We start from the raw sequence: 24,359 nt of genomic DNA on the forward strand, positions 1-24,359 counted from the left end.
GTATTTTTGCCCCTTCACCAGTCAGGGATCCTCAAAGCACCACAGCTGCACAGCTCTATGCCATAGCTGGACAGTACAGCTCTCTGAGCTATTAGTTGGTGGGGATTTTTTTTCCTCAGAGAATGTAAATAAATAACAATATTCTAAACTAAAGACCTCCCAGTAACTAAATATTACTTATCTTAAATTTATCTTAAAACTAAACAGCTTTGTCACATATGTACAATAATAAAGAAACAACTTACAAAGGAGGAATTTTATTTTATTGGTTTTATTCAAAGTGCATGCATGATATATCAATTTCTAACAACAGTGTTTTCACAGTTCATTAGAGACATTGTCAAAACTTTGGGTGAAGCTCATTTCATTTCCCCACCAGTAACAGGAGACATCACAGCCTGGTTGTTTGTTTTAGTTTTATGCATTCCTCACAACAGTGACCATTTTCAAACCGTATCAGGGAAATCCACCGCTTCACTGGGGAAAGGCACTTGTAAGCAAAGAACATTTGAGCACATAGTCTGAATTTGGGTCTTTTTACATATTAACTTGATATTCCAAGTACTGTTACCAACAATAAACCCCAACATCTTATCTTGTTTCCTGTGACCAATTAGCACATGACAGTGCACTTGCTAAGGATTAACAAAAAATACTTTTCTTATTTTATCGATGTGAGTACTTGCATGGCAGCTAGTGGCATTTTGCATCCCAAATATCTGAGAGACCACACACCTCACATATACATCCGAGATGGATTTTGGCACTCAGTGTGTATCTCACTTCTCGGTAGCTGGTAGCTATGCCGCCGGTGTCATTCGAGCAATGCACTCAGGCATTTCGGAGGTGTCAATCTCCGCACCCAGAGCTGCTTGCAGGGCATGACGGTGCACGTTGGGGACACTCGGCAGCGGGATTGCAGAGCGAGAGGCCCTCCTGCAAGCCTTAAGCAGGTTGAAATCTCCCTGTCGGCAGTGGAAATCTGTCTCGGTGAGGATCACAGGATAAAAACAAAGACTTTGAAACCACGGAAGAAATTATTTCAAACCTCGTCAGTGGGATCTGCAGCTCTTGGAACAATGTTTGCAATGAGTAATTGTAGCTACAGAAAAAAAAAGGTGAGCATAGCTTCAGCCGAGCCCAGCTTAGCAAGAATCCTGCTAATGCCGCTTCCTTCACCGCCGGCAGCTCTGGCCGGTGCTTTGGGCGCCCGGCCAAGCTACCCCCCACAATCCAGCAGGTACGGGAGCGTTACAACACAAATAATGGCTCAATCCTGCAAGGTGCTGAGCACTGACCCAGCCCAGCCAAGCACTTAAGCACATGCTTTGTTTAATGATGCGAGTGCTGGGAGCTCACTGGTTTTCTTTTTATTTGCTGGACCAGAGCTGAAGTTTTCAGCAACTGCAGGATCCAGTCCTGCATCTCAGATGGGGAACCATTCTCAAGCACGCAGCAACACTTTTGCTGGATAGAGCTGCTAGGTTGTGGGTGCCAAAAGGGCAGATGGGTTCAACGAGCCACTGGACAAGCACAGAACAATCACTGAAATGCAAAGCTGTAACTGCTAATTGAGCTGCAACTCCCAAGGAAACATCAACAGCAGCTTGCACTGCTCCCACCAGCGTTTCTTGCACTTGCCACTGGTCACTGGCCGAGATGCAGGCACCAAGCCAGAGGGGACCGACCCAGCCTGGCTGTTCTTAATGCTGTTTGAAGTGCAGAGGAGTACAGATGTACAAATCTATAGGAGGGAAGCGGCCCAGCACGGGGCAGGCTCCCATGGGAGCTGCCACCAGCCTCAGCTCCCGTGGGCTTGGGGAACACCGACATGTGCGGCTGGGCTCCAGCTTTCATTCCAGCTTGTTTTAGTTTCTAGAAGAGCGTTGTTCAAAACTTATTTGTTGCTGGTTTATCTGCTACATCCTCACGCAGAGACAGCGATGGCAAAGGACAAGCACAGGCATCCAGAGGGGTCTCAAGACTAAGGTCTTAAAGGCCAACAAAGCTAAGTCACTCTTTTTACGCTATATCTTGTCTCAGGGGTTTTGTGAAATCAGGGTTACAAGGAATGAGGGATAACATTAAACTACAAAATATTAGTGGACACTGTATTAAAGCATTTTACATATTGGTTACACTGAGGCAGCAGCTTTGTCAATAAACTGAGCCAGCTTCACATCTCTCTTAGTCAGTCCACCACAGTCGTGGGAAATCAGAGTTATCTGAACCTGTCAAGAAGGAAAAGAAAGGGGGTTACAAAGCCATTTTGATCTCTGCCATGTAGGCTGAGCAGCAATTCATCAGGAACACTGCGTGCCCTTGTAGTGAACTGGTTTTATATGATGCTCCTGGCAAGCAGCGAGCTGGACACTCATTGCCCATGTGAAGCAGAAGATGTTGTGGGTGAGGAGGCTTAACAGAGCCTGAGGTCTAACCAGTGTGAGCCCCTTTGCAGAATAAAACAGGTTTTGTATTCTTGGGTTTCGTCCAAGAAGAGGTGTCTGATTAAATAACTCATTCTTTACGTTTAAATTCCATGGATCGGTTTCACGAAGAACCTGAGCCAGTGACCAAGCTGCCAACAGCCGCGTCAGGGGCTCACGCGTTTTGTTAAAAACCAGCACCCTGAAGGTGAAAAAATTGTTAAGCTTGTTGCAGATTAATTTCAAAAAGAAAAACAAACGGACTGGTGCATTTTGCTATGACGCAGCTGCCTCCACGGGTTTGTTTAGACTAAGCCAGATGACAAGTTGGGCGTTACTTTGTCTCGCCTTTGACTGAGATTTTGGGAAGAGAGTAGAGGAAAAAAAAAGATAAATTCGGAATATTCTGGAAAGCCAAGAAAATCATGTAGAGTAGGTGATCAGGACTTTGTCTGGTGATCGTTTAATGTCCCCTTAAAGAGGGTGACCTAAAGCGCTGATGAGGAGGAGCCTGTGCTGGGATGCCTCTGTTAGGGGGAGAGGTGGGGATGTCCTGCTCTGGGGGTGGTGGTTCCCAGCTGCAGGCTGCTTGTCCACATCTCCTTTTAGTATATTTTTATCAGGATTGCCATATATTCACCAAATGCTAAAACAAACAACTCGATACAATGCAATGAGAAGCATTAGAAAATAAAAATAAAGGGAGAGCAATAATTTCCCCCTTCACACAGAACCTTTCATTCAAGGGTTGTAACCCTTGTAAATACGAGACCACCATCAGTTAGGTAATATTATAAACAAATTTTATAAGCTGCTATGTCGAGACATAGGAGCCTACAATTTTTAAAAAATCAGACTTAAATTGAGACTGCCAGGCTCCCATTTAGGTACCTATGCATTGGCGGTCTGCTACCCTACACCGCTGGGCTCCCAACTTGTTGCACAGAAAAGAATGAAAGTTGGTGAGTGTTCAGTAGTTTCAAAACAGTCATTTATTCAGGTTGGTCAAACAGGAGTTTAAAGGCTTCTATTTTATTTTTAGATGTCAGGCAGAGAGGTGAAGGGATAGGTCCAAACCATGCAGCTGGTAGCAAACAATTGCAAAGAGCTTGATTCCTGGGGCCATGTCACCACTACAAATATCTCAATATGTCCTTAGAATCTCAAATCTCATTATGAAGACACAACCTCTTACCATTCCCCTGCCTCTTCCTTGTATATAAGCTACAAAAAAGAGGCAGAGAGAATGGGCCAGTGGTTGGGTCTCCTTAATGTGCCATGACTGTAACTAGGGCTGATGAACACGTTACCTTGCTGTAGACATTAAACCATTCCGGGTGGTGATTCATCTTCTCTGCTTGTAGAGCAACACGTGTCATAAATCCGAAAGCCTAAGGAGAGAAAGAGGAAAACAGTCCTCCACCTACCAGCACTGGCAGTGGATCTGCAAGATTCACTCCAAAATCTCAAGAACTCCTAGAGATGCTCCAGACTGCTGCACCTCGGGTTTGTGTGTGTTGAAGGAGTGTTTCACCTTCTCATGCCGCCAACGCATTTCCTGAGGCTGCTGAAATCATCCCCTTCAGACCCCAGTAAATCACTCTGCTCAATGTTACTTACTCCAGGATTCAAAGCCATTGCATGAGAGCAATGATTTTACCTTCGGCATCCAACAGTGATTTGAAACATCCATCCCAAACCCCTCATCCCTTAGTGCACCTTAGAAACGTGCCATTTCTAATTAAGCATCATGCCACAGTATTACTGATACCGCTTCCAGAAACACATCCTTTCATGTAACTGTTTTGCTATTTATTTTACTGGGGGGAGAAAGGCGGCAGGTGGGTTTGCCCCTCTGCTTTATGAGAAAATATTTTCCCTTAAAATGAGTTAAAATAGGTTTCCCAATCCTCTGCCCCTATATTCTGCACGGCACGCTCCCCCAGGATGCAGGTTTTATCACAGGCTCAAGAAGAAAATAATAGCAGGCCCTTGCCAAAATACTTAGGAGCAAATCACTGCATTATAAAGAAAATTAGAATGTCCATGTAAATCAAGAATGCAATTACGCAGCGGGGCCCGAAGGGCCTCAGTGCGTGAGCAGGACGCCTCTAAGTCAGCGGGCTTTGTTCATACCGAGCTCCATCCATCGGGGTTCAGGACCTGAATTAACAACATGCAAAGCTAAAGTAACATCCACGTTATAGTCTGGTTCGTATTATAATACAACAAGCTCAACAAAACCCTACCTGATTTAGGTAGTTTTTTAGTGCTAATTTATGGAAGAGAATGTACATAGCCCGCATTCCACCAAGCGACGGCCATTTCAAACAAACATGTGGTCAATGAATAACATATAATGGTTGATAATAGTTTCAAGTCTTTTTTCCTCTCACAAATTACAAAAACCTTTAGGTAAAATAAGAATTGGTGCCTGGATGAAGTATGACTTTGTTAGTTGCTTTGCCAGTCAAATGAATGCAAACGTTATAATCAGAGAAAATCATTCCAATGAGGTTTGTCATTTGGAAATCACCAAACTGTCAGCAATTAAAAAGCTTTTTTCTTTGACCCAAGAGCATTCCAAAATTTGGGAAAATCTAACTTCCCTTGAAGGTCTTGCTCGGTTTAGTTTTACTTTGAGTGAACAATTACTTTTAAAAATTTGCAAATGTTTCAGCAGCACACTTTGAAGCAGAAAGCTGCAAGTTGTGCATTAGATGTTAGCAATGATTTGGAAAACTTCTGCATTAATAGTGCTGAATGATATTTGATTTAAATCTTTTTAAAGTGTCCATGGGCTTAATAGGAATGCTATTTCCAACACAGCAATCTGTACACAGAAATGTCCACAAAAGTTTAAAACAGCAATGCATCTCCAACCAGATTGCCTTTGAAGAAACAAACAGCAAGGGAAAAAAATAGATTAAATTTATGAAAAGCCCTACCAGGTTCATGTATGGTCTACCAGTGTCTGTCTGTCCATCCCAGGAACTCACCTACCTATGGATATACAGAGGTTACACTACGCAAACACAATTCATTGACTGTGTGACAATAATCATCGCTCCAACAGAAGGCAGACAGAGCAAACTACACAAGCAAATGAGTCTGCTACATTAATCTGCTCTGCAGACTTCCTTCATGCTTTGTGATGACAAATCCTGTCCGATCACTGGACCACCAAATTGTCCCCATCAGTCAACCACCACGCCAACGCACTGCCTCTTCCCCTGCAGACAGTAAAAAGTCTTCGGCTGGATAAAATGGACATTGGTCTTAGAACCGTTCATCTTCCCGAAGAGACCTCAACTTGGGGCTGTCCGAGTCATGAAAAGGAATTAATTCTGGTGCAGAGGACCCTCCCCAGGACAGGTCCTGCTGCTCGTTGCTCCGGCTGACCACGACTGTCCCAGCCAGAGCAATCGGTTGTTACGGCGCAGGACGAAGCATGCACACCCACGAGGCATGCCCGCCGTCATGCATGCCCTGCTCCGCTCAGAGACGTTCTCCTTCATTGCACGTTATCCAAAGCAACTTACTTCTTGCATTTTAGTTTATTTTAGTTATACACAAAAAGCATCTCCCACTAAGAAAATGAGCTACGGTTCTACCGAGCAATTTCACCAACGCAATCTCCATTAAGGTCCTAAATACTTCCTTTGCTAATTAAATGAATTGGAACGCTATTGTTTATGAATCACCTTTATATTTGTAGAGCCGTAACCTTTCTTTGGGAAAATACAATTGGCTCTGGAAGGAAAAGATATTTAGGTTTGATTAGATATGAAAACACTATTACATAAAATCAGTTTGGACATTTCTTCACGTCTTGAAACTTGATCGGTAATTTGGTCTAATTGGTGATCAAGGAAACTATCTTGTGATCAATTAAAGTAATTACCACATTCCGGCAACACAACCAACCTTAATTTGAGCAGGAGTCTGCATTTCTTCAACTTTAATTAAAAATAATGAAAATTATTATGCAGTCTGCAGTGCAAGATCATTGTCAAGACTGCATTGGTGAGCAGAGTTTATCAGACCATCACACATTTCTTGATGAAAGTGGGACATGTACTTTACTCTCGATGTTAAGACCCAACACGGTCTTGACTTCACTATATTAATAACAGAGATCTGCAGCCCCTTGGCCACTAATGAGAACTTTTTCAGATTTTTTCCTTCAAAAATAAAAAGAGAGGAGAAAGAAAGGATTTGTGTGTTTTCTAGAAGCCATAAAGAATTATTAAAAGAGGCTTTGATGTATTAAATGTTATAAAGTATTCTGATATGTCAGTGACGGGCATATTATGCAGACATTCTCAACCTAATCCTTTTAGGACATTTGGGCTAAAATAACATCCAAACATACAGGTTACTCAAATAAGTACATCGTGTCACCCAAGTGATGGCAGACTGCAGAGTTCCTGTAACAAACCACAAAGAGCAACAGAAGAAGTAATGAGTGAAGCAATCCTGCAGAGACAAGGAGATGCCTTGGGTGTGCCAGTACGTCTCTTCCCTCCCTGTCTTTTAAGATCACGAAAGAAGGAACTAAAAACTCATGGTGTTTCAGTTGTAACATCACTTCTAAAACGTTTTTTAAATACTAGCAGCCATAGTACGTCTCCATGAGATAAAAATCAGGGCTACTCTTAGAAGAACAAGTTAACCTAATAAAGTAAAAAAAACAAACCACAAAACTTTAAAAAATTCAGCTATCACATAATGCCTTGGGACTGGCCAAATTGCTTTTGAAAGTGACAACATATGCTATCACAAAATAAGACTTAATGTGACTTTTGTTGCCTGAGAATGGGAAAACCAGGGCCAGACACTTTGCTGTCAGAAGTGGGAGGAAAGATGAAATTCCATCCACCCCTCTGCACCACACAACGCTGCACGGCTCCGGGAGAACCACAGGATCCCGGAGCTAATCTGCTATTATTCTTCCTTTCACACTTCTTAAGCAAGGAATCAATTCATCTTAATACTTTTTAAACATGCTGCTTTTGTAGAATGCTTGCCAACATTATCTTGATGAGTTATACATCAAAGGAACACAGGTCGATATGTCGTGCTAATACATCACCCACCCGCGAGTCCCCAGTGATGGATTACCCCAGTGCATCTCCAGAACAAAGCAGCTGACAGTACTTGACTCAAAAGTGGAGATATTCAAGAAAAACAGCTGAAAGGCTCAACAATATAACCATACACACTTTTTATTTGTTTGTTTTAAAATGCGTACACTATGAAGAGCGTACCCGGGCTTCTTAAATCCTCCGGACACTCAGCCAAGGAAACCATATGCTAATCACAAGTACATTAAGGTTTCTGCCTCCCATCTGTCATTATAATGCTGGAGGTAGCATTAACCTTGACCTTCTGCGGTGCGAGGGCTACCTGTCTTCCCTTCCCCACCCACCCGGGCTGCATCTGTACCATTTATCAGTGGGAAATGAATAAATAAAACAAGTTATAGTGACATTGTCATACAAGGCAAGAGATGACTAAGCCTCACACATTTGCTTTCCATTCACCCGAGTGAAAAATACCCAGTATACAGCACGTGTTCTCCTTTGCAGTTTGACACTTCTAACAACAATAAACTCCAATCATTAAGGTTCACTTCCAAACTGCAGGAGCTTTCACATATCCAGCTGACGTTACTACCTAACAGCGAGCTACAGGCCAGCAGATAAATGGAAAAAGCTCTTTAATGTCGAGCTCTTGTAAGTTATGTTTAGCTAGTCACAAGGGTTTAACTTAATCTCATGACATTTTCTGTTGTGCTCTTAAGAAAAATGCAGCGTTTGTTTTATTTTAATTCTATTTACTCCATTAAGAAAGACTTTTACCTTACGAATAAGCAAAAATCATCTTACAAGGCCGCACTCTTCATCTGAAAGTGACAACATGGTTAAAACACAAAAAAGGAGGAATCCAGCTAGCATTTAGGAAGGAAATTGCAGCACAAGAGGACATGTATTCACTCTCAAAACCATGTGCCCATTTTGGGATTCTTCCCTGGTGGCATCATCAGCCTGCCTGAACCATCCCCAGGGACACTGGACCCATGTGGCAGTAAGATATTTTCCTCTTCTTTTTCTTTTCACCCTGTCTGGATTCATCCATGACATAAATCAGGGGAACACCTTCCCATTGCTCTTCCCCCTTTTTAATATCATTCCAAGAACAGCAGGGCAGTCCTTAAGAATGCAACTAAATCATGCCCCAAAAAAGAGCTAAACTCAGGTTATTTACATCCCCATCCCTCCGGTGAGAGTGCAAGTCACAGACGTGCCGGTGTTTCCCTACTCCCTCCATTCCACCCCATCCAGGCATGGGCAGCCAGGAGGGTCTGAAAGTGAATAACACCTTACAAACCACTGCTAGAGATTTGTTTTTCTCCTCTTTAATAGCTTGAGCAGCAAAGTATTGTCAATGCAGCCAACCTTCCCATTCCCCAAGCATTGCTTGGGACTGGGGAAAACAGTACCCCTAACTCTGAAGGACACTAATAAAGGGAAAGGATGGAAGAATACTACAGACATACCGGCATGTACTGAGGTGCCATTTCTGTCTTCGTAACAAAATGTGAAACTGTAAAAAAACCCACAACTACTATTTCCAACTTAATTGTGTATGCTTTTCTGCGTTTACAATATTCTTTTAAAATCCAGAGCCAACTGCTCGCATCCCCCATACTTATCTGCACACATCATTTATACAAAAGTGAAATGCTGCTTTGTGCTCTAAAAAAAGTTACCTATTTATATTCATGTTGTAGCTGTAAACACTGCACTCCATGTTAGATCTGCAGCGGTGTATGTGAAAACCTTTACACCACGTTCTACAAAGCACGCTGTTTCTGTCTCCCAACACTTGTTTACAATTATGTCGGTGAAGAAACTAGCTCGCCAGCTCTATATCAAACATTTTTGACAGCAAAAGCACAAACACTGATCTATTCTAAGTAGTTTGCCACTCTATGTAATCTTGGAAAAGACATTCTTGCCTTTGATTCTAAAAATGTTTATACTTCATACATTATGCAAATAGTTTTTATATATTAAGAAATAATGCAAGCAAAGCTCAAGTTAAATTAAATTCTTCAACAATAACCCTGCCAAAGCACTGATTTTCCTATTAAAAAAATTATTCCAATTTGTTGATCTTACATTGGATGAAACATACTGTAACAATCTTCATAATTTATGTCCTGTTGGGACACTATGATTTAAAGTAACATAATACAGACCAGCATCACTGCTAATCTAAACCACCTGACCAGATAAACAACAGTTTCCCCTTCTCTCTTCATTGAGGGTATTTCTGTTTATTGTCATATGATTTACCCATTTGAAGAACATGAAGAGTAAATGGAAGCAAAGAGAAGCGGAGCTCGGAGGCATGGCCTTTCCTCAGCGGGGACGTTTCTCACACAGGTACCGGTACAATGTCAAGAGCCGCAGGAGATGACAGAAGGCAATTTCAGGAATGCTGTCCCAGGAAAAGCCCAAGCTGCTCGCGGCGGAGGGAAGTTTACGCTCGCTCGGCACAATCTAGACCAGGTGCAGCACTAGACGCGACACGGTCCTGATGATGCTCAAGATGCAGCTCTCCAAAAGAGGTCTGAGTCAAAAGCTTCATCTTCCAAGCTCAGCAGTGACCTAAGCTATGACATCACTTTGTCAGAAAGCAGGTGCAAGCGTAATTTGCCTCATCTGAGATTCAACTGGTCCAAAAAATAAATACAAATTTTCTGCTAAGGCCAAGGGACACGATCAATGCAAGAAAAGGGACTAAGAGGAAGGTAGAGAGCGCTGACCTGCTCTTAAAGCCTTCTCCTTGCTTTGCTTTCCTCTTTCCCTCGTGCTTGCTAAGTGTGGAAATACCCTCGCGTGCAATCTGCACGACAAACCTCAACTTCATCTTTTCTAAGCCTGTTTATATCAGGGTTTTCATAACTGCTGAATTTAGACCTGTTTTTCTCTTATTGGTGATAATATGATACAAAATGTTACATCTATTACCTTCTTCCTTACCACATCTTGACTTTTCCAGCAGCCTCGGTGCTGAGGATCGTTTTTCCTATTCTCATTTTTATTACAGTAAGTGATTGCACCTGGATTTCATGAACAGAAAGCAGATAATATTCTCGGTGATTCAATGAACAGACTTCACACCAAAATTAATCACCTATTCCACCAAAAAGATTTATAGACTTGATGCAGTAGAAGTGAGAGAACATGGAGATATCTTAAGGCAGCATAAAAATTTCTTTCTGGGAGTGATAAAAGTTTCAAGCCTAGACTCCACTGGGTCAACACAACCATATTACAAAATACATTCATTTGCTTATAGTTAGATAAAAATAATTGCAGTTGCCCATAAAGACTACTGAAAAATAAGCAGACATCCTAAATCCCAACCAAACCTGGAACAAGGTTGCATGGTATTTGTGATATATCACTTCATATAGAAATATTCAAAATAAATGTGGGGTTTTTTTTCTTTTTTTTTTCCCAGTTCCAGTTTCTTAGCACATAGAGTCATAAATATCATTTTATTATTTAAAACTGTAGATGTCTAAATTAGATTTTTGAGAAAAAGAAGGAAAATAATCCCAGGTTTCAGGACTGAACTGGAACATGGAAGAAATCCTCCAGCCATGTAGTCAGCTAAATGTGGCTCTCCACCTCCCAAGCCATTTTTGTGTGCTTTGTGGAAAAGCACAAAAATGGAACATAAAGGTTGCACTTAGGTGGTTTACGCCAAATAAAATAGCTATTTCAAGAAACATGACTTTTTAAAATGAGCTTTTTGCACCCTACCTAAAAACATTAAATAATACAGCGAAGCCCCCATTAACTGAGCACCTGCTAAAGCAATCAGTCACTTAAAATAATAAACTCTCTTGGCTGCGCAACTGAAGGAACAATGATAATTTTACTTGTTAAAGTAAATGTTTGGCCCAGCAAATCAAACCCCTGGCTGTACTGTAATAAAGCCATCACACAAACCACTATAAAAATAAACTAGTAACAAGATGCAGTGAGTCCCCAGTTCCAACCTTTTGAACCCAGGCACCTGAACCCTCTGCTAAGGCGCTCTGCTCACCGACGCGCTTCGTGCTGCAGGAGGATGCTGCCGCTCAGGCAATGAACTGTCCTCGATCGCATGGTGCCAGCCCACGCCATGAAGCTATTGTAAAACAGACTAAATAAGAATTAATTTCAGTGAATGCTCCACTTCAAAAAAGGTGCTCAAATCCTCTGACTTTTCTAGAGCTCAGGTACGGTGTAGAAGAACAGAGATGTTCGTTATCCCATCGCACCACGTTTTGGATGGAACAGATCTGGCTATAGCAGAACAAAATGCTAGAATTCTCCCCAGTGTTTCTTTTTACTCATATGCGAAGGAATGATTTCATTCTGTAGACATGAAAATTAAGTTCATGTGCCATACATGCTGTTGATAACATTGGGAGTGCTCAGACAAAATTCTCCTTGGTCTTTTGGCCAAGATTACACATACTACCAGCTTAATATCCAAGATCTTCTCTGCTGAGTATCCACAGGCAATCCTATCCTGCCTCTGATAATCCTCTAAATCTCTGCCATTTATGATCCTAAGAAAACATCAAGGAGTGATAAGAAAGGCATTGCTTTATGATGGATTAAGAGAAGAAGTGGCTGGTCTCATGACCATTTCATCTTCCACTATCCTCCTACCTGCTACACTGTCAGCTTTTTTGTTTTGGTTTGGTTTTTTTAAAGACAAGGTCAACAATTCAAACATGTGACAGAGAAATCACGATGGAGGTGCGAGGAATTTGGAGAGGTCTTCCAATCACCCTCTTGGACAAGCCAGAATCTAAGAAGACCTAAAGCTGTGAAATAAAGCAAACTAAGGAACATCTACTGCAGATCCAGCCAGAGAATCATTTCACTCAACCGAGCTGCTGGATGGGTCTTCATGTTTGGATGTTTCTTATAGTGGAAGAGAGTAGATGATACATGGGGGCAGTGAACTCAGCAGGAGACTGACCCAGGCCAGCACTGGCAGGCTTCCAATTCACACTGCACTATAAAATTCAAATATTATTTTGCAGAGACAGACACTTCAAGTCTAGAAGTGATAGATCCTTTGAAAAAAAAAGAGTAGGAGAGAGCAAGCATCTTCCCAGACAACATGTTTCTCTTCAGGGCATCCTTCAACCTCTGAGCAGATGGGTACCTTGCCTGGTTTGCCATGCCCACTGCTCCCTACGTGATCTGTAGGTCACCCAGACCTGTGCTTCACCTCCAGCCTCTGGTATTTGGAAGAATGGCTGGAGCAGGTCACGGAGAAATGGATAAAGGGAGCTACGTTAAGTTACATTATTAAGAATGAGGCTCACTTAACTGCCAACAATTTAGATAGACAACCTACACTTAACATTTTCAACTGTCTTCAGACCCCTCCATGTGCTCCAAGCACATGGCTGGAAGTGGCAGAGTACATCCAATGTGCAATATTTTGAGAGGTTCCATGGGTTTTTGTATTTTTGCTTGGTACAAGCACCCACCCACTGTATCATGGAATAAAGATTCTCCCAACCAGGGACACCTTGGTCATACATAGACATGTATTTAACTGCCTACTGTTATTCTCATGACAGCATGAGAAAAATCACACTAGATCATGAAATCAGGACTTTCCCCTCTGATCCTAGGAATAAAAAACCCCTTCCTACAAAGCACCCTTAGCAATAAATAAACCCAAAGGTGTGGGCTGACTCAGCATGGGGCTCCCCACTCATCAGCGCATTCCCCACCAAACCCCCCCAAGACATCACAGCCAGCTTTATGTTTGTCCAAAGCAACTTTTCATCTCAGCCCAACAAAATTAAAGGAAGAAAAGGGCAAGGGGAGGGGGAAGAAGGGAAGCTCTCCCCCCAAAAACCTATGTGAAGTGGCCTTTCAGCTTTATAAAAGAGGAATAAAAAAAAATTACACTCCCCTCACCCTGATAAACTGCGGCCCTGCCAGTGGCTTTTCAGAGCAGATGTAACGTTTTAGCCAAACGTGATTGTTTGTGAAAGAAATAATTCTGATCAAAACCCGAAATTGCAGCCAGCAGAAGCGCTGCACTTTGTCACGTTAATCCGCCCTGACGGGGAGCGGCGAGCGGAGATTCCTACTGCGAGAGGAGCAGATGCGAAAGGTCAGCGCTGGCCCGCGACTTCAAAACCCTTAACGTGTAAAACAGTGTGCATTAAAGCCTGAAACAGCTCACCGCGGGATTAACGGATGTCCGCTAAGTGGGTTTGATGTGCTTTTGGTGAGTAATGGTTAATTTTTAAATAGGGGCGTTGTAGTTTTATTTTAGTTTATTCTGCCAGCCAGAGTCCACTTTTAATTGCAACTGCAGAGAATAATATCCCAGAGCGTCTCTCCTTCATGGGAGTATGAGAAAGTGAGAGCTGCTGGTGTAAAAGGCAATTTATGGTTTGAAAATGCAGTTGGGCATTATTCCAAAAGCAAGGGGATGCAAAAGGTTAAACAACGAAGACAGAAAGATGTGTTCTTTGCATTTAATCAGCATCTTTCCAGCACCCCAATAAAAATAAGTTTTAATGCATAGAGAGTTGCAAGACACCAGGTTTCCTTAACTGAAAAGGTAAAGAAATTATTCTGAGTGACCACCTTCTTCAGAAAAGGCAGCATCAGTCTTAACTGCATTTTCCCAAATGAAGGTGTCCAACTGAATTCAAAACCACTGAATTTTCCATTCATTTTCCAGGGGTGTTCTAACAAGGAAAAAGCCCAAACTGTAGTTAAAATCAAGCTGGCCTGCTCACATTTGCTCTCTTTCGGTACGAATGTACGGCAGCCCTGCCCGCACGGCTGATATAACGTTTGTTCTGTTTAATTCAAACAGAGTGAACAATCAATTTGTGCAGCTGAAAAACACAAAAAAAAGCCACAGCTGAAAGAGAAACATTTCTTCTACTCCAAATCTACAAGACAGCTTGTGAAATCCAAAAGGCATTTTGACAAATAATTTCTTTTGCACTTTCAGATCAATGCATGAAACAAGCATAAGGCAAATGCTGTAATAATTTTTACTTGAGTGATAATAAATCCATCTTTTAAGGAAAGCATTTGTATTAGAGCCAACTGGAGAGCAGCCCAAAGGTCAGCCGGGCAGATTTAAGCAGTGGCCTGCTTAAATGGAGATACAACAGGTCTACTCGGTGGCGAAAACTCATCAATTAGAAATGCCACCGCCCCCAATAATTATAAACAATAAAATAATGGTTTATTCTAGGGAGAAATATGACTTAGCTCATCAAGAAAATGAGCATCCCTAATTACAGTTAAGTCACAAGACAAATTAAACTGATGCAACTTGTACAACACCTGGGATGGAACATCTTGCACGATGGAGGAGATGAAGGACACACGCCCACTCTGAGTCTTCAACTTAAACAGGATTAATTTTACTTAAATATGATTCATGTCATGACATTTTAAATAATCCTGGCAGCCCGATACTGGTGGTACGGCCACGATGATGTTATAATAGTGACAGGGTACTGTGACTTGCCACAAGCAGATGGGACGCGAGGGCAATGGGATCTGTACACACCGACCCTGGCCAAAGAGGAGACGAGATACCCCGCAGTATGAAGAGGAGCAATCCCTGCTCATCCCCTGCCTGACTTTCATCAGGCATGAATTTCTCATGTGCGTTACAACCGTGAAGTTTTAATGAAGGGACCGAAGGACAAAATGACAGTTCCCACACATATAAGGAAAGGCTAATTGTGAAGGGCTTTAAAAGACGTAAGAGGCTGCTGATGCGCTAAGGCAACTCTATTTAAAACAGAAAAGTGTTGCCAAGTGCAAAACACTCGTCTCAAAATATTCTGGACTACAGGCTGACTTTACATATGGTTTTGTACCCTGCCAACCATGATGGCCATGAGACGAAAATAAATCCTTTATTTCCCAACTCCCAGCACTGAGGATTTAATTTCTGCCTAGACGCAACCCACTTACATATTTCCACCACTACAGACATCCTAGCTTTGCAGAATTCCCCAGCACTGGCTGCCGGTTAACTGGAAGCATCACTGGACACAAGACACGCTGACCAGGGCACCAGTGTCATCTCCTCCTCCAAGGCCAGGGAAGGAGACTCGTAAGCTTTCAAACGAACCATCTCCCCAGAACTTCTTTCATTTCACCCAGACCTGGAGCTCCCTGCCTTCCACAGGCAGGGCCAGGCAGCAGTGCAGGCAGGTGGACCATGTCCAGGTCCCACAGCTGCGCCTTAACCCCCCCAACCTGCTGACTCAAGACGAGAGTGTTATTTACTTGGTCGATCACAAGAATAAACTCAAGGAAGGTGTGACCATCCAGGAATCATATATTTTTACTGTGCCCCGCTCTGAGACACTTGAGTCAGTTCATTCGCTCCGTTTCAGCCTGCAGATTAACCTCTGCCAGTCCTGAAAACTTCACTATCAGTTTCTAATAAAGGAAAATGTCAACAGGCAGATACGCCAGAAATTCATTATTTTCAGATACAAAGATTTTCTCAACTCTGTAAATCCACTCATAAATAATTCTGATTTATTGTAAATCGGTTATTGTATTCATAAACGCAGGGAAGTTAGTGAACAACATAACTACCAAAAGAAATACTTTCATAACTTTGCAGGTGCACAAATCATAGCATATGGGAGAGGACTCAAAGGATAATGGAAAACGAAGCAGTTTTGGAAAGACTATATGAAAACCAGCACCTACCTAGGCGGATAAAAAAAATAATTTATTTTCATGCGACAGGCAATCTAGTGCAAAACTCTAGCAGAGGGAGCAAGCAGACCGATCCTACATTGAAAATAGCAATTCCCCCCCAAATGAATGAAAACAGGTTCGTCTCTTGATTAGCACAAGTGACAGTCAGAGGCTGAGGCTGCTCAGGCTTTGAGGTTAAACACAACTGACATAAGCTGCACCTGAATCCAATCAGTCCCCGGGCTCTGAGAAGATTCACACGCGAGGACTAAATTTGTCACAAATGGGTTGGTTTCCGATCCTCCTGTAGCCAACTTGCTTTATTCTGACCCCCATTTAACAAATCAACTTAATGGGCACTGGGAGTGCTATAAAACTTAACAATGGAGTGATTTTAAGTTTTAAAATATAGTTATGAAGCAAAATGTTGGAGAGCTCCTTCAATACTGGAAATCAAATTAAATCTAGACATTTTTTAACAGTCTTGACAGATATAATCCTAGTTACCATGTAAATTTATGGTAAGCTGCTGTGATATTAGCCACAGGTGCTACTTTTAATATATGGCCCGCATCTGGCTGGGAATAAAATTTCTCAGAGGACTGAAAATGACCTCACTATCAGACAATGGAGAAGAAAAAAACCACAAGACCGCTGTGGCATATAAAAAGCTGGAGATGTGGTCCACAATCAAATATTTAACGTAAAATTCATTTTAACTCTGCAGATTGTAGGTTAAAGGATATTATGTTTTCAATACGTAAAAGGCGTGGACGTATTTCAGCCAAACAGGCAAAAGATTAAGCACATAAAGCGGCAATGAAATAGACTGCCTACGTATATAAAAACAAATTTTCCAATCTTTGATCAACGCAGAAGACACAGCAACGTGCTGGGACCAGAAAAAGGAAGTATCGACACAGATTACATTACAGGGATTGGCACCAAGTCCCACCATCAAAACAAATGAAGATTATTCATTGTGTATCCTACCAAATTCGTTTGGATGTGTAATTGTGATATTACAACAAGGATGATCAATTCAAAGGAGCACATCTGAGCATGTCTCCCTGCAGCTAAAGGAAAAGAATTAGTATTTCAATGAGGGGAAAAAAAGGCATCTTCTGTGACATGGTCTGATTTTTTTTTTTCCCCTGGATTTCAAGCAAGAGAGCTAGCAAATTTGGAAAGGAAATGCAAAGTGAGAATAATAATTTATTTAATAGTTCTAGAGTTTTTGCACATCTTTAACTAAGTTCTCAAAAACCAAGACTCCCCAACTGCAACGAAACCCATGTACTTCTACTCTCGCTGCACACCGTCCTCCAAAGCGTTTCCTTACTGTCCCCTCCGCTCAGGCTCATCTTTCACCTGTGTCCTGTAGCCCCAAAACACAAAATGTATTTAAAATAGCTTTTAAAACTCTTAGAGCATTTGATTTCCTGTCATTTTACAAAATGAAATTAGAGGTCTTATGGAGACTTCCTACACGACATTTTTTTTTAAAAAACAACCTTAATTAAAAACTTACCCTATAAAAGAAAGCAGCTGTAAATGCTGAACCTGACCATCAGCAAACACGCCCACCTTTGTAATTTCCTAACTGCATTCTCTGCCTTTGCGTGATTACCTAAGGAAATGCAATCACACAGGCAGTTGCCCCTTAAATCCTCTGGTCAAATCCAACCAACTCTGACAAGAGACATGGAAGTCTCAGAGTTAAGATGTTCTTGCAAATTTGGTGAAAATGACAGCTGGGTAAGGGACCCAAACAGAGCGCTCAGCACCCCGCACCCGGAGCCGTTCGCAGCCGCCTGCCCAGCCTGGGACTGGGCTCGAGACGAATCTGGGGGAAATTCAGATTTTTAAGCCAGGTCTGTCCCCTTTGCAGGATCACCCCTCCCAAGGTGTACTGACCTGAAGTGCCGAGAAAATCCCAGTAAATTCCTGAGATACAGGCCAGGACATCGAGGTCCTCAGCAACCCTTCCCTCCCTTGATGACCAACTTTTAGCATTAGTCCCAACGTTTCTGCAGCTTCTTTTCTAAGTTTGCAGAACGATAATTGGGAGAAGTTACCGGCATGGTCTGGAGGCAGAAATTAACTTTCTATCCCAATTCTGAATTTTGCTGGGGCAGACTGGAAGCAGAGGGCTTACTCCACGGCTAGAAGAGAAACATTTTGTTTCAGTAGCCCAAAGACATGAACAGACAACAGTGTGCCTTCTTGATAGCACACAGTGGCCTGAAAGCCTCACTAGCTGATTTTCTCTTCCCTGCAGACAGGGAATGAGGCCCCAGATAAGCTCCCTGATGTGGCTGTGAGGTTTACAGAGGCTCACCAGCACCCAGACGCGTGGCAGGGCTCGAGACTTGCCATGGAGTGGTCCGAGCTCAGCCGCTCTCCATGACCTTGTTCACAGCCAGAGGTTTCCGCTCCTCGGGAAAAGCGACTCAACCAGGGGGCTGCTGAGCGAGCGCACCCAAGTGAGGGTCCTGGAGGTAAAAGACTCCGATTTTAACTCATCGCTGCCTACCTGCTCTTCAACAGCAGTGATAACATGCGGCAGTTGCAAGGCATAAGGAGGAATGGATGCATCGGAGTGATCAGCACAGCTCTTCTAGACAAGGTGCTCTCCTTTACGGTTGAGTTGTGTTTGCATTTTTTCCTCCACCATTGGTGTATTTTATATTTTATACAAGACTCAGAACACCCAGCCACCGAGAGCCTATCTCACACTAAAGGCAATGGGAACACGGAGCAGCAACCACCCACCACCCAGCACCAATGCTGCCCAGTCCAGTCCACCAGGACTGGTCCATGGTGGGCACCCACAGCAGCATAACTAACAAAGGGCTTCCAGCCGGGACCCCAGGCTGCCAGCTTGTTTCAGAGAATTGTACCTCCAAAGCCCATTGCATGAAAATGTATTTTCAGACTAACAAACAGCACCAGCGCTTTCAAGTTCTGAGTTACAAACTAATTCCATAAGCCAGAAGTGTCATTAGCTTGTCAGCCTTACAAAGGCAGCCCATTGCTGATCACTTTTAACTGAGCTAATCTCGGCCTGAAAGCTTCAGGAATCTAAATAACTCTTGTTTCACAGAAGTTTCATTTCATTCTCATGCTGAAAATAATATACATAAACCAAGCTCATGTCTACACATTTGCACGACTTTACTATAAAAGTTGTGTTTATATTCTTAACATCTGTTGACATACAGAGACTTTGTAAACCTGGCATAGATTTTAAAGCCACAGAATTTTCCATGCATCATGAACATTATCTGCGAGAAGCAATAAAAAAAGCAATGAATACATTAATCATACCAATATCATCTGCAAAACATAAATCTGAAATACCTTTCATGTCAGCTCAACTACTCTTTTGTTGGTTTTTTTTTTAACACACCTGATTTTACACCATCTGTAAAAGGGCAGCAGGAAGATCACCGAGGAAATGATACTTCTCAGTCCTTTGACTTTTACTAAATACTTGCACTTTAAGTAACATAAACAGAATGTTTATTACGTGAAATGAAAGAAGTTGTACCTACAAGTTCATTTTTTTTCACTGCAGGACTAAATTCTTGCAAAATACAATGCAGATATAAAGCTCCGGTTTTGTCATTTGTTCCCTAGGTCGTAATACACACAATATTTACTTACAGTTATTATAAACATAAGCATCAATAAGGATACATGCATAATTTTAATTTACTTTCAGCTTCAACTTATCAAAAGGGAAATACTTTCTCTGTAATACCAGCTCTGAACAACCCCTCGAGATCTGCACATTGAGCCCTTTCCCGGACTACGATAACAGAAACAGCTTCTGCTCTCCACAACTGCAAATGGGGACACTGCAGCTGCTTCCTACAAATCAGCCAGTGAAATTCTGCCTTCAGATATTCGCATATAACCTTGATCCAACCAGAGCTGCACAGAGGACCCACCTGCCCAGCTTGTTCTCCTGGCTGGGTGCAGAAAGTCGAGTTTTGAAGCCAATTCCCAGCCTCTGCTCTCGTTTCTGCCTTACCTGACATCCATGAAGGGCAACCAAGAATGAAAGAGACTGTACCGATATCTCCCAAACAATTCAAGTGGCAATTTTTTTTGAGTACCCCTTCTAAGATGACATGTACTAGAAGTATAAATGTATACTTCATCATTTACTAACGAGCATATTTAAATATACTCAACTTCCTATACCGGTATGTACTTTGTCAATCTCCAGATTAAGAAGACATATGGATATCTACCTATGTTGTAAAATAAATCTACACAGTCAAAAAACCCAAAACTTTGTAAATTTTTTCCAAAGCAATGGATTTTCTAGGTATCTGCTGACGCAGCACACTGATTTGTCTCTTACCCTGTCTGTTGGCACACTGCCTAAGTCAATCTGATCAAACTGACTTATTTATTTACAGTGTGCAAAACCACTTTTAAATTAACTTTGGGGGAAAAAAAAAGTCATTTCTAGTTGTACTGAACCAACAAAGACTTTGACCATGCCCTGGCAGAGATGCCGTTTCATGAATACTGGAAACACAAAGGCTGAAAATCTCAACTCTTCCAAGGGTTACTTCTACCCCATCAGTGTCAAACGTGCTGGTCTCTCCTGGTTGCTCCAGCTCTGAGCTGCCTGCACATCTCAGCAAGGTTTCATGTGAGCCCCCTCTCATGGGCTTCCCTCCTTCGTTGCCCTCTGAATTATCTGATACAGTTCTATTTGTTCTGTATTAACGTTCGGGTTTGAAGTGCAATCCAGGAAAAGTACTCGGGGCTCCAGACGTGCTTCCTGGACCAGCACTGTCGTGCTCCTGAGCTGGATTTTTCTGCAGTTGTTTTCTCTCTTGCTTTCGTCCACCTCACCCACCTTCCCTCTACTGCCTGGGCTTTCCTTACCATGACAACTACTGTCTCAAACAGCAAAAAAAGAGCCAGTGTTACAAACTGTTGTTTATCTAGCTCACTGTGATTTTTCTAAGTTTTTCCCTGGCAAAAATTAACCCTACTGTCCACCGGTTACATACTTCCAGAATTCATTTACAAGTGCTAGTAATGAAAAAAAAAAAAAAAAAATCAGGATCAGGTCTTATTTGTCTAATCCCACAGTACCAACCCTGAGCTTGACCCTAATATTATAATCAAGAAATTGTAATATTAGAACAAATTTACTTAACAACTACAAAACAGAATTAATTTACTCCACCTAATGAGATCAGCATCAGAGAGCAATCCGTCGAGGCAAACCCAAGAGCGTTTGGCCCCACAAGGATACTCCCAACTTTCTGAAGAGAAATATTTTCCCATCAGGACCGTATGGAAATTAAAGCAGTTACATTTCCTTTATATTAAAAGTGGTATATAACAATAATTACCTGATTAAAATTTTTGAAATTGAACTCCTTGTAGATGGCATCTCTTTCACCTAACTCAGACCAGCCTGAAGCTTTGAGATCAAGTAAAACTTGGTTCCTCTCCTCTGCCGTCAACCAGCGAGACTGCGAAGACTATTGAGGAAAAAAAATGACATGAATGAGGCTGAGGTTCTCTTTTGTACAACAATAAGAAAACCACACGACGAAATTGTGGTTATGTATTGCAGAAAGGTAAGGAGGTGGAAAATTCACTGTACAGTTTCTTACTGTTTATAATTTCATAGACCAGTTTAACTTAGAACAGCCAAGAAACACCATTTCTGTTTGGTCAATTAAGTTCAGCTAAACGCTTTTGTAAACACTAGTGAAAAGCAACAGGCTCTTTCACAGGAATGAATACAGACATCAGCATACCTGCTGATACCCATCCCTTTTCATCTGAATTATCCAGATGCTGTAACACTTGACCTAATTTTCAAGTATCCCACTCTGTCATATAAATAAAGGATTATTTACTTTATATGCTAAATGTACAATTATAAGGCTAAAAGGGATACTGGGGAATATCTATTTCAAAAGACAGAAGCAAAATAGGAAATTGTATTCTCCACAACTTGTATGTTGCTGTTCCTAAGAAAGCAGGAATTGATTTAAAGATAGCACACACTTGGGAGTTCTACAAGCAACAAAGAGCTTTTTAACTAAAATTGACAATACAGACACAGTTATGAGAAGTTACAAGTTACTGGTATAAGCACTAGATTCTGCAAAGCACCTATGTTTAAATATGTCTTATTTGAAGCAAAAGGAGTCCTTCTGAAGCCACTGGGAGCACAGACATAACAGATTACACTATCTGCTTAAAAATCTGAATCAGCGCCTGAACCGCGCACGGGGCCAGAGCCAGACCCAGAGGAAAGTTCTATGGGGCGTTTGGAAGAGGTTTGATATTTTTCCTAAAAGCAGAGACTAAGAGCACGAGTGATTACTTCAGCGATATATTCTAACAGATGGGTCTCAAACTCTGATTACAAACGCAATGCTTTAATGGGAAGAACCTTTCTCCCCAGTAGAGCAAAATTCAGATGGCTTTAGTCTTTATGCTAGCAGCTGGCACAGCTTTGTGAGAAATTCCAGAAAAGGGCTGAGCAATTTTGCTCCAGAGCTTCACTAAGGTGTGGGAGGTCTGTGAGCACCCACCACCAGCTCAGCAGCTCAGGGTGGTTTTTGCCTTTGATTTGCCAGTCTGCACTGGCAGCCCTGTTACAGAGACAGGCCAGAGCCCCAGTGCCACCAGATGGGGCTGTGAGCCCGAGAAGAGCAGGACTTAATGCAATTAATGCGACCCGAGCAAGGCTTTAAGATGCAGGAGCAACATTTTCACCAATAAGGGACAAAACCCCCCAAACTGCATAAATCAATCTAAGAGCATCACTGCCACCGCTTGTGTTCAGCAGGATACATCCAGTCCAAGAGATGAGTTTTACAGGTCCCAAACTGAACTAATTTAGGCTCTTCATGCTTCAAATACAACTTTGACCTTGCAAGAATACAAACATCAGATTTGTTGTTGCTATCACCGAAGTTGCAGGCATGAATTTCTTACATTCTTCTTTTTCCAAGCACATATAAAAGTTGCCAAAGCTAACGGCTGTCTTGAAATGTATCATTTTATCCGGCAGGGGATGAAATTAGTAGGCTTTTTTTACGAAAACTCACAGGGGTGGGGTTTTTGAGATAGCAAAGTCCAGGACTGCGACCAGGAGGCAGTACAAAGTCCATTCCTCTTGCTGGCAGCAGAGATGTTCTCTGTTAGTTTTAGGGATGTCGCAGTTACCTTCCTGAGGCCTCACCTGGACAGGCAGGCGTTGACGAGACAATGCTGTGGCTTGAAATTAGATCATACAGTTTTTAACAGAAATATGGAGATCGAGTTTGATGCAGGCCCCGGAGCACACCGCTCACAGCATTTTACTTAGGAACAGGATGGAAGGCCAGGTCCCGAGTTAGCCCCTCCAACACGTCACAGCTCTATTTGGAAACGTAGCAGAAAGCAGCAGAAACTTGCTTGCAAAAGGAAAAAAGAGAAGGTGGGAGATGCCGTTCGTGCCACAGCACCACGCCACGGGGCACGGCGCAGAAACCCCCCCACGAAGGCAGAAACACGCAAATATCGACTCGTCGCACCTGATGGGTTTAACCGAGGTAATCGAGAACGTTCGTTTGGAAGCAGCTCAGGGGGAAGAGAGTCCTTGATTACACCGAGAAATTAGTACAAAAATACTTCACGCTTGAGGACTGGGGGTGCAATTAGGTGCTAGCTTCACGTGGAAAAAAAACCCAACACCAAAACCCAGTGACTGGGGGGGGTGATGGCTGTGGGAAGCGGGGGAGAAGGGACGGGTGGCTGCGCCCCGAGCACCCGGGGCCGGGGCCTGTGTCGTCCCCCCTCAGCCCTCCGCTCCAGCCCAGCCCGGCCCGGCCCGGCCCGGCCCGGCCCCCCTCGGTCCCCCCAGGCCGGCCGGCCGGCCCAGCTCGGCCCGGCCCGCCCCCCCTCGGTCCCCCCAGGCCGGCCGGCCCAGGCCCCGCGTCTCCACTCCCCCTCACCATGGCAGCGCGTCTCCCGCCGGCCTCTCCCCGGCCGACCGCGCCCGCCGCCCGCCGCGCTCCCAGCAGCACCAGCCGAAGGCCGGCCCCGCCGCCACCGCCGGGCATCGCTCCCCGGCCCCGGTCCAGGCCCCGGC

At 42.9% G+C, this 24,359-nt stretch overlaps 1 protein-coding gene across 5 annotated transcripts; it reads right to left on the bottom strand.

The window, feature by feature from the left end:
* Window positions 1-255: 255 nt before the first annotated feature.
* PCBD2 (pterin-4 alpha-carbinolamine dehydratase 2) lies at window positions 256-24,359 on the bottom strand. 5 transcript variants are annotated; one of them, XM_069772258.1, is made up of 5 exons: window positions 24,223-24,359; window positions 21,616-21,747; window positions 19,981-20,076; window positions 3,737-3,817; window positions 256-2,231 (listed from the first exon to the last, which is right to left on the bottom strand). In XM_069772258.1, the coding sequence occupies exons 1-5, from the start codon at window positions 24,328-24,330 to the stop codon at window positions 2,136-2,138; spliced, it is 513 nt and encodes a 170-aa protein (XP_069628359.1). In that variant the 5' UTR covers window positions 24,331-24,359; the 3' UTR covers window positions 256-2,135. The 5 variants fall into 5 exon arrangements, 4 of the variants coding, with proteins under 4 accessions (XP_069628359.1, XP_069628357.1, XP_069628354.1 ...); XM_069772256.1 differs by lacking the exon at window positions 19,981-20,076 and adding an exon at window positions 23,335-23,503 and having other exon boundaries at window positions 24,223-24,321; XM_069772253.1 differs by lacking the exon at window positions 19,981-20,076.

This window comes from Haliaeetus albicilla, chromosome 27, assembly GCF_947461875.1.
Source record: "Haliaeetus albicilla chromosome 27, bHalAlb1.1, whole genome shotgun sequence".
Lineage (NCBI taxonomy): Eukaryota > Metazoa > Chordata > Aves > Accipitriformes > Accipitridae > Haliaeetus > Haliaeetus albicilla.